The 10,877-nt window shown below is 40.4% G+C and overlaps 1 protein-coding gene across 1 annotated transcript in view; it reads left to right on the forward strand.

Moving 5' to 3' along the window:
• The window catches only part of OSER1 (oxidative stress responsive serine rich 1), a 122,411-nt gene extending 112,928 nt beyond the window's left edge, over positions 1 to 9,483 (forward strand). Inside the window, exon 4 of the mRNA XM_053689800.1 lies at positions 7,967 to 9,483. Within this exon, the coding sequence (XP_053545775.1) occupies positions 7,967 to 8,660 (694 nt within the window). The 3' untranslated portion in view covers positions 8,661 to 9,483. The remainder of the gene's footprint in view (positions 1 to 7,966) is intronic.
• Positions 9,484 to 10,877: the final 1,394 nt, after the last annotated feature.

The following is a 10,877-nucleotide window of genomic DNA, read 5'->3' on the forward strand; positions in this document are numbered from 1 at the left end:
TCTTGTTCCTCGTACGAGAGTGAGTTTTCTAGGCCTCCATTATAGATTTGATGTTCATGCATCAACGCAAGGAAAAGCTTCAGGCAGCCTGCTGCATGCTTCAGTCTACTCTTCACCCTTCTGTAGCACAATGTATGGAGGTAGTAGGTCTTATGGTAGCGGCCTCAAATGCAATACCTTTTCATTTGGGACCTCTACAGTTATGCATGCTTAGACAATTTAGATCTGGTCACCAGGAGTTCTCTCTCCTGGTGGATGTCTTCATAACCCATTCTTCAGTATATGAGATAAATGCACCCATCCTGGGAGATTATAACCAAAGATGCAAGTCTGTCAGGTTGGGGAGCTGTATAGAGCTCACATAGTGGTGTTAGCAGGGGAAGCATCTCCCATAAACATCTTGGAATTGAGGGCCATTTTCAATGCCCTGGTATCGCGTGGCCCCAGTTGTATTCCATCCGTTTCTATTCTATCCAGGACTTGGTACGCAGACCTCATTAGAATGTCGGCTGCTCCTCCATAGCGTCTTCCTCAGAGACCACCGGACCTTCTAGTTCAAGGTCTCTTCATTTATCTGCATGGAGATTGAACAACTTTTTTTTTGTTCAGAGAGGATTCTCTGATTCTGTGATTGATGCCCTGATTCAGGCACGTAAGCCTGTCACCAGGCGTATATAACATAAGGTATGGAAAGTGTATTTGTCTTGGTGCGCGAAACGTGGGTTTTCCTGACAGAGTTTCCGTTTCTACAGGAGATATTGGGAAAAGGTATTTTGGCTAGTTCTTTTAAGGGCCAGCCAGATATCTGCTCTTTTCGTTTTGATGCATAGAAAGTTGGCACATTTGCCTATTGTTAAATAGTTTGTTCAAGCTATTGCTAGAATTAGACAATTTTTAAAACCTATTGCTCCTCTTGGAGCCTTAAACTTGTTCTTAAAGTTTTGCAACAGGCTCAGTTTGAACTTATGCAATCTATTGATAAGTTGTTAACTTGGAAGGTGTTGTTTTTACTTGCGATATCTTCTGCACAAAGAGTTTCGGAATTATCTTACCAGGTAAGTGTCATCTCCCTTACCTGGTGTTCCATTTGGATAAGGCTGTGCTTCGGACAAAAACAGTTTTCTTACCTAAGGTGGTTTACTCTTTATCCTAATCCAACAAGGAGAGGTTATTACAAAATCTGGATGTATTTAGAGAATTAAAGTTTATCTTAATGCTACCAATGAATTTCATCAATCATCATATCTGTTTTTTTTGGCAAGCACAAGGGTCAAAAGGCCACTGCTGTTTCTTTGTCTTTCAGGCTGTGATGTCCTATTGGTATGGCTTACTTAGAGTTGGGTCAGCAGCCTCCGGCTTGTATTACTGCCCATTCTACACGTGCGGTGTCTAGATCTTGGGCCTTCAAGAATGAGGCTTCAGTTGAGCAGATATGCAAGGTTGCTACAAGTTTTATCAGTTTGATGTTTTTGTCTCGACTATGGCTTCTTTTGGAAGAAAGGTTCTTCAAGTGGTGGTGCCTAGCAACTAGTGACTGTCTAACCTTTAATTCCACCCTAAATTATTTGTGGACTCCACAGCTTGGGTATTTCCCATTTGTAAAAATATGAATTTGTGGACTCTCACTACCATTGGAAAGAAAATATAATTCTTACCTGAGAAATTTTCTTTCTTGTTAAGGAGTACACAAACCCACTCTTTCTTCTGTTAAGTGTTATCAGTCCACGGGTCATCATTACTTGTGGGATATTAACTGCTCCCCTACAGGAAGTGCAAGAGGATTCACCCAGCAGAGTTGCTATATATAGCTCCTCCCCTCTACGTCACCCCCAGTCATTCTCTTGCACCCAACGACTAGATAGGATGTGTGAGAGGACTATGGTGATATATTTAGTTTTTATATCTTCAATCAAAAGTTTGTTATTTTATAATAGCACCGGAGTGTGTTATTCCTTCTCTGGTAGAATTTGAAGAAGAATCTACCTGAGTTTTTCTATGATTTTAGCCGGAGTAGTTAAGATCATATTGCTGTTTCTCGGCCATCTGAGGAGAGGTAAACTTCAGATCAGGGGACAGCAGGCAGATTAATCTGCAAAGAGGTATGTAGCAGTTTATTATTTTCTGACATGGAATTGATGAGAAAATCCTGCCATACCGTTATAATGTAAACTCAGCCTTGAATGCAGTAGATGTAGCTGATATCAGGCTGTCATGTATGTATATTTTACACTTCAGTTTTCTGGGAAATGGTACTTCTCTGGCTTTTAAACTGTATACATAGACTTAACCTATTTTGCAGGGACTTGCAATAGGTTTTAAATGACAATTAATTATTGAGGTAAAACGTTTTTTTGCTGGCATGTAAAAACGTTTTTTTCTCTGAGGTACTGAGTGAAAAAATGTTTTGGGCACTTTTTTTCCACTTGGCAATAGTTTTGATTTAAATTAGAGCAGTTCACTGATCCCTCTCACTGTTATGTGTGTGGGGGAGGGGCCATTTTTGGCGCTTTTACTATGCATCAGAAAAACTCAGTCAGAGGTTCATTTTCTTCCTGCATGATCCGGTTCATCTCTACAGAGTTCAGGGATCTCAAGAGTCTTTTTTGAGGGAAGTAATCTTTACAGCAGAGCTGTGCTGATTGTATTGACTGTGATATAAAAAACGTTTATTTGTGTATTTTTTTTCTGCTGCCTGGGTTAGTTATCATTTGCTGAGGGGAACAATCCTTTGCTAAAACTGTATATTCTGACAAAGATTGATGCTATAACTTAATTATTTTATCTGTTATAATATTTTCTGTGCTTCTTAAAGGCACAGTTCGTTTTCATATTATTTGTAAATTACTTTGAAAAGTATTTCCAAGTTGCTGTTTATTTGCTAGTGTGTTAAACATGTCTGATTCAGAGGAATATCTCTGTGCTATATGTGTTAATGCCAAAGTGGAGCCCAATAGAAATTTATGTACTAAATGTATTGATGCTACTTTAAAAAATAGTCAATCTGTACAAATTGAACATATTTCACCAAACAACGAGGGGAGAGTTATGCCGACTAACTCGCCTCACGTGTCAGTACCTGCATCTCCCGCTCAGGAGGTGCGTGATATTGTAGCGCCGAGTGCATCTGGGCGGCCATTACAAATCACATTACAAGATATGGCTACTGTTATGACTGAAGTTTTGGCTAAACTACCAGAACTAAGAGGTAAACGTGATCACTCTGGGATGAGAACAGAGTGCGCTGATAATGCAAGGGCCATGTCTGATACTGCGTCACAGTTTGCAGAACGTGAAGACGGAGAGCTTCATTCTGTGGGTGACGGTTCTGATCCAAATAAACTGGACTCAGACATTTCAAATTTTAAATTTAAGCTTGAGAACCTCCGTGTGTTACTAGGGGAGGTATTAGCGGCTCTGAATGATTGTAACACAGTTGCAATCCCAGAAAAAATGTGTAGGTTGGATAAATATTTTGCGGTACCGACGAGTACTGACGTTTTTCCTATACCTAAGAGACTTACTGACATTGTTACTAAGGAGTGGGATAGACCCGGTGTGCCTTTCTCACCCCCTCCTATATTCAGAAAAATGTTTCCAATAGACGCCGCCACACGGGACTTATGGCAAATGGTCCCTAAGGTGGAGGGAGCAGTTTCTACTTTAGCTAAGCGTACCACTATCCCAGTGGAGGATAGCTGTGCTTTTTCAGATCCAATGGATAAAAAATTAGAGGGTTACCTTAAGAAAATGTTTGTTCAACAAGGGTTTATATTGCAACCTCTTGCATGTATTGCGCCTGTCACGGCTGCAGCAGCATTTTGGTTTGAGTCTCTGGAAGAGACACTTCAATCATCCACACTAGATGACATCACACACAAACTTAAATTCCTTAAGTTAGCTAATTCATTTATTTCAGATGCCGTAGTACATTTAACTAAACTTGCGGCTAAAAATTCAGGATTCGCCATTCAGGCACGCAGAGCTCTGTGGCTAAAATCCTGGTCAGCTGATGTTATGTCTAAATCTAAATTGCTTAATATTCCTTTCAAAGGGCAGACCTTATTCGGGCCCGGCTTGAAAGAGATTATTGATGACATTACAGGAGGTAAAGGTCATGCCCTGCCTCAGGACAAGGCCAAAGCCAAGGCTAGACAGTCAAATTTTCGTTCCTTTCGTAATTTCAAAGCAGGAGCAGCATCAACTTCCTCTGCACCAAAACAGGAAGGAGCTGTTGCTCGCTACAGACAAGGCTGGAAACCTAACCAGTCCTGGAACAGGGGCAAACAGGCCAGAAAACCTGCTGCTGCCCCTAAGACAGCATGAATTGAGGGCCCCCGATCCGGGACCGGATCTAGTGGGGGGCAGACTTTCCCTCTTCGCCCAGGCTTGGGCAAGAGATGTTCAGGATCCCTGGGCGTTAGAGATCATATCTCAGGGATACCTTCTGGACTTCAAATCCTCTCCCCCAAGAGGGAGATTTCATCTGTCAAGGTTGTCAACAAACCTAACAAAGAAGGAAGCGTTTCTACGCTGCGTACAAGATCTTTTGTTAATGGGAGTGATCCATCCAGTTCCGCGGTTGAAACAAGGACAAGGGTTTTACTCAAATCTGTTTGTAGTTCCCAAAAAAGAGGGAACCTTCAGGCCAATCTTGGATTTAAAGATCCTAAACTAATTCCTAAGAGTTCCATCGTTCAAGATGGAAACTATTCGAACAATTTTGCCCATGATCCAAGAGGGTCAGTACTTGACCACAGTGGATTTAAAGGATGCTTACCTTCACATACCGATTCACAGAAGTCATTACCGGTATCTAAGGTTTGCCTTTTTAGACAGGCATTACCAGTTTGTAGCTCTTCCATTCGGACTGGCTACGGCTCCAAGAATCTTCACAAAGGTTCTGGGCACTCTTCTGGCGGTACTAAGACCGCGAGGAATTTCAGTAGCTCCGTACTTAGACGACATACTGATACAAGCTTCAAGCTTTCAAACTGCCAAATCTCATACAGAGATAGTACTGGCATTTCTAAGGTCGCATGGATGGAAAGTGAACGAAGAGAAAAGTTCTCTCTTTCCACTCACAAGAGTTCCCTTCCTGGGGACTCTGATAGATTCTGTAGAAATGAAGATTTACCTGACAGAGGACAGGTTAACAAAACTTCAAAATGCATGCCGTGTCCTTCATTCCATTCAAGAGACCAGAAATTCTCTTCTATGGTGGCTTTATCGGCCACATCTGTCCAGGGGAATGCCATTCAGCAGGCCAGACTGGTCAATTGTAACAACAGACGCCAGCCTACTAGGTTGGAGCGCTGTCTGGAATTCTCTGAAGGCTCAGGGACTATGGAATCAGGAGGAGAGTCTTCTTCCAATAAACATTCTGGAATTGAGAGCAGTCCTCAATGCTCTTCTGGCTTGGCCCCAGTTAGCAACTCGGGGGTTCATCAGGTTCCAGTCGGACAACATCACGACTGTAGCTTATATCAACCATCAGGGAGGGACAAGAAGCTCCCTAGCAATGATGGAAGTATCGAAGATAATTCGCTGGGCAGAGTCTCACTCTTGCCACCTGTCTGCAATCCACATCCTGGGAGTGGAGAACTGGGAGGCGGATTTCTTAAGTCGTCAGACTTTTCATCCGGGGGAGTGGGAATTTCATCCAGAGGTCTTTGCCCAAATACTTCAACGTTGGGGCAAACCAGAGATAGATCTCATGGCGTCTCGACAGAACGCCAAGCTTCCGCGCTACGGGTCCAGATCCAGGGATCCGGGAGCGGTCCTGATAGATGCCTTGACAGCACCATGGACCTTCAGGATGGCTTATGTGTTTCCACCTTTCCCGATGCTTCCTCGATTGATTGCCAGAATCAAACAGGAGAAAGCATCAGTGATTCTAATAGCGCCTGCATGGCCACGCAGGACTTGGTATACAGATCTGGTGGACATGTCATTCTGTCCACCTTGGTCGTTACCTCTGAAACAGGACCTTCTGATTCAGGGTCCTTTCAAACATCAAAATCTAACTTCTCTGAAGCTGACTGCTTGGAAATTGAACGCTTGATCTTATCAAAGCGTGGTTTTTCTGAGTCAGTTATTGATACCTTAATACAGGCTAGGAAGCCTGTTACCAGAAAGATTTACCATAAAATATGGCGTAAATACCTATATTGGTGCGAATCCAAAGGTTACTCTTGGAGTAAGGTTAGGATTCCTAGGATATTGTCTTTTCTACAAGAAGGTTTAGAAAAGGGGTTATCCGCTAGTTCCTTAAAGGGACAGATCTCAGCTCTGTCCATTCTGTTACACAAGCGTCTGTCAGAAGTTCCAGACGTTCAGGCTTTTTGTCAGGCTTTGGCCAGGATTAAACCTGTGTTTAAAGCTGTGGCTCCACCATGGAGTTTAAACCTTGTTCTTAACGTTTTACAGGGTGTTCCGTTTGAACCCCTTCATTCCATTGATATAAAGTTGTTATCTTGGAAAGTTCTATTTTTAATGGCTATTTCCTCGGCTCGAAGAGTCTCTGAGTTATCAGCCTTACATTGTGAGTCTCCTTATTTGATTTTTCACTCGGATAAGGTAGTTCTGCGTACTAAGCCTGGGTTCTTACCTAAGGTAGTCACTAACAGGAATATCAATCAGGAGATTGTTGTTCCATCCTTGTGCCCAAATCCTTCTTCGAGGAAGGAACGTCTTTTGCACAATCTGGATGTAGTTCGTGCCCTTAAATTTTATTTACAGGCAACTAAAGATTTTCGACAAACGTCTTCCCTGTTTGTCGTTTACTCTGGTCAGAGGAGAGGTCAAAAAGCTTCTGCTACCTCTCTCTCTTTTTGGCTTCGTAGCATAATTCGTTTAGCTTATGAGACTGCTGGACAGCAGCCTCCTGAAAGAATTACAGCTCATTCCACTAGAGCTGTGGCTTCCACTTGGGCATTTAAGAATGAGGCCTCTGTTGAACAGATTTGCAAGGCTGCAACTTGGTCTTCGCTTCATACTTTTTCCAAATTTTACAAATTTGACACTTTTGCTTCCTCGGAGGCTATTTTTGGGAGAAAGGTTCTTCAGGCAGTGGTTCCTTCTGTATAAAGAGCCTGCCTATCCCTCCCGTCATCCATGTACTTTTGCTTTGGTATTGGTATCCCACAAGTAATGATGACCCGTGGACTGATCACACTTAACAGAAGAAAACATAATTTATGCTTACCTGATAAATTCCTTTCTTCTGTAGTGTGATCAGTCCACGGCCCGCCCTGTTTTTTAAGGCAGGTAAATATTTTTTAAATTATACTCCAGTCACCACTACACCCTTGGCTTCTCCTTTCTCGTTGGTCCTTGGTCGAATGACTGGAGGTGACGTAGAGGGGAGGAGCTATATAGCAACTCTGCTGGGTGAATCCTCTTGCACTTCCTGTAGGGGAGCAGTTAATATCCCACAAGTAATGATGACCCGTGGACTGATCACACTACAGAAGAAAGGAATTTATCAGGTAAGCATAAATTATGTTTTACACCACTTTACCCCTTTTTATCTCTCTACTTTTCCTTATCCTCAGATTGAACTACTGGGAGTGTAGGGGAAGTAGGAGGAATAGTTAAATGCTCTGTTTGGGGGTGTCTTTGCCTCCTCCTGGTGGCCAGGCGATGTATTTCCCATATGTAAGAATAGAAATTTGTAGTGTCTATGGGAAAAAATATATATTATTGCTGGTAATTTATTCTTTTGGAGGCAGATCGCATAAAGTGCAATTTTTTTTTATGTCCCACTTTTAGGTTTGGTTTATGATGTGAGTGCTGTTATGAATTGTTGTAAAAGGTGGGCTATCTGTATAATAGCATATTTGACAGCGGGCCACGTTAGTGTTGTCCTGTCCTTTTTATAAGAATGTTCAATATGTAAACACTCATGGACATTTAAATTGTCTGCTTTTGGTTATAATATTTTGACTTTTGTTTTTTTGTTTCCTAGGTCATCAAGAAAAACTACAAGAGGTACAACAAGAACACCACGTAGAAGACGTTCCAAATCGCCTGTCCTTCATCCTCCTAAGTTTACACACTGCAGTACAAAGACCTCACCCTGTGGCCCACAACTTAAACACAAAAGCTTATGTGATTCACAGGATGGAGTTGCTACAGGCAGTTCAGTTGCAATAGAGTTTGGGAAAAGTAATTCACCTACCACTGCACTTAGTATCGGTGGATACAGAAGTTTTTGCCTTGATCATTCTGAAGTTTCTTCTTTAGAAACTTCTTCGGAAAACATTAAAGAACATTCACTAACTTCAGAGATCTCTGTTGCAGCTCAGAAGGCCAGTCATCCCACAGATTTCCAGGCAGTATCTCAACTTCACACAGCTGCAAAATGTAATTGCAAAAGTAAAGAATGCAAGCACTGGCAAAATATGGAAGTGTACTCCTTTTCTGGCTTGCGGGACATGATTACAGAATGTGAGAAGTCAGTGAAAGATGAATATTCACAGTCTCTACAGAATAGAACTCAACCTGCAGGGACCAACACATCTGGATCTCCACGGTCCTGCTCAGAACAAGCTAGAGCATCAGTTGATGATGTTACTATAGAAGACCTTGCAGGATACATGGAATATTATTTATATATTCCAAAGAAGATGTCCCACATGGCAGAAATGATGTACACCTGACAATTTTTAGTGTTTTGTTTCAACATATAAAGGAGTGGGGGGAAAACTAACTGCATGTCGGCAATTACTGAAGGAACCTTTTAATTGTTATGCTTAAAAGTTCTGTCACCATTTCTTTAATAATCCAACAGATATGTTTCTTGCACGTGTTTCCATTAACATTTTTCATGTCCTAATGTGAATGGCAGTAATTTTGTCATTTTAATAAACATGGCTCTCTGAAGTTTTTCAAGGCCTATCTGCAATTCTAACCTTGTTGCAAAAATGATAAATACTCAGATAAGCTATTTAATTATTAAAAAAATGAATTTGACACTGTTGTGTTATTTGTGATTTGCTTGTAAACTTACCCTTGAGATTTTGAACGTGTTCAGTCAATTAGCTGAAGACATTTTACCTGTGTGTAACTTAGCTTGCAGTGGAGGTTGCGTGCAGGCAGCTGTTGTTCATTTATCATGTTGGGGTGGATTGTAGGGGAATATAGTAATGGATGATCCCCTGCTATAGCTTGTTTCATGATGGGTCTGTTAATTTTAGGTTTTGAAATCTGCAGTAGAATTCAAAAGGCTTAAAATAGAAGATGTAATAATTTCCAAGCAGTATTTTGAAAGTGCTATTTAAATTTAGTTTAATGAGAAATACCTTAGTTCTTGCAGTTACATCATTGCTGGTCATGTTTAGATAAAACTCTTTTGCATAAAAATAGGTCTGGAATGTTCAATTTAAAGACTGACTTAAGTACTTGATTGTTTTCCCAAACACAGTTTTGAAAGTCTAACTCATTAGATTGTAATGTTAGCCGAATAAACATTCAGCAATTTAACAGTGCATTTCTTGTGTTTTCTTTTTCTCCTTTTTTTTTTTTTTTTTTTTTTTATGGTCACCATAGCTTTACTTGTAATTTAATCAGTTTGACATTTTACACACATAAAATATGCAAATGTATGACAGGTTTGATTTTGTGTTTTCATATTGTTTTACTAATACACCCCAGTGTCAAATACTTGGACACACCTCCCGGCAGATTTTGCTAACTGCCCGACTAATGGTTACTAGCGGAATTTGAGTGGAGCTCACAGCATTTTGTAAAAGTAGGTCTTTCTGCCCTGTAAAGTACCGTACTGCAGATGTTTTCACTAGCTAAACACTTCACTTCCTAGATTTTAGTAACAAAGTAGCAACATCTTGTTTCCTGGGTTGCAGAATATTGTCAGGATATTTGCGCATTGTTCCTTTCTTGGGGCGGTTCCACCTCAGATTGCTCTACTGAATATTAGAGGAGACTTGCAGACCCTCTCTTCTCAGCTGCAACTCCCACGGAGCCTTTAAAAATATGAATATTACAGCAGAAATATTTGTTCTAAATCCCCCTATTATTCCCCTAAAACCAAGATTTTTTTTTTAATCTGAGAGCCAGGGCACGACAAATTCCCTGGCATTGTTCCCTAGAAGGTGAGAGGTTGCTAGGTATATAAAAAAAAACAAGGCTCTATTTCTGTTCAAATGGAGTGATGGCAAAAATGCAAAAAAATCTGTATTTAAGGCAAGTTTTTCTCTGAAATACAATTACTGAAAGGGGTTAAACTGTATTCTCAAAGCAAACTTTTATCTATTTTTCTATATCTAATCTATATGAATAAATAAATAAAATATGCCCTTACCTGGCTACGTCATAATGCCGCCCGGCTGGCAAAATTTGCTAGGGACAACACTGCAACTACAAAATAATCATGTGTAAAGGTATTTGTACCTTCAAAAAAGGTTAGAAGAAACACACACAGAACTGCTCTGGATAATCAAATAAAAAAAAGTAAAAGTCAATGTATTTAAGGGGCATTGTTGTTCTATTTTTCTCTCCTTTTTATTGTGTTCCCAATGGTCCATTTTACTTGCTGGATTGTATTCAATTGTTTAAAAATTATACCATTGCCTTTATTTTGTTATTTGAAATAACTTACTTTTGCCTGTAGAAACCACCATTTACACTGGAAATATGAAAATGTGATTAACATATCCTCTGTAGAAAAGCTATGTAAGCATTAGACAATAGCACTAATAGTGGGTAGCAGGTGTGTGAGATTTTGTATCTGAAATATCAAAAAAGCTGAAAATTACAGAGACAAATATCTAAGTGTACAAAATAAAACATTTTACATATATTTAGATTGACCACATTATTTATTAAAGGAGGTTTTGCTTATGTTGGAAATTAAGGAT

Source organism: Bombina bombina, chromosome 1 (genome assembly GCF_027579735.1).
Source record: "Bombina bombina isolate aBomBom1 chromosome 1, aBomBom1.pri, whole genome shotgun sequence".
NCBI classification, from domain to species: Eukaryota; Metazoa; Chordata; class Amphibia; order Anura; family Bombinatoridae; genus Bombina; species Bombina bombina.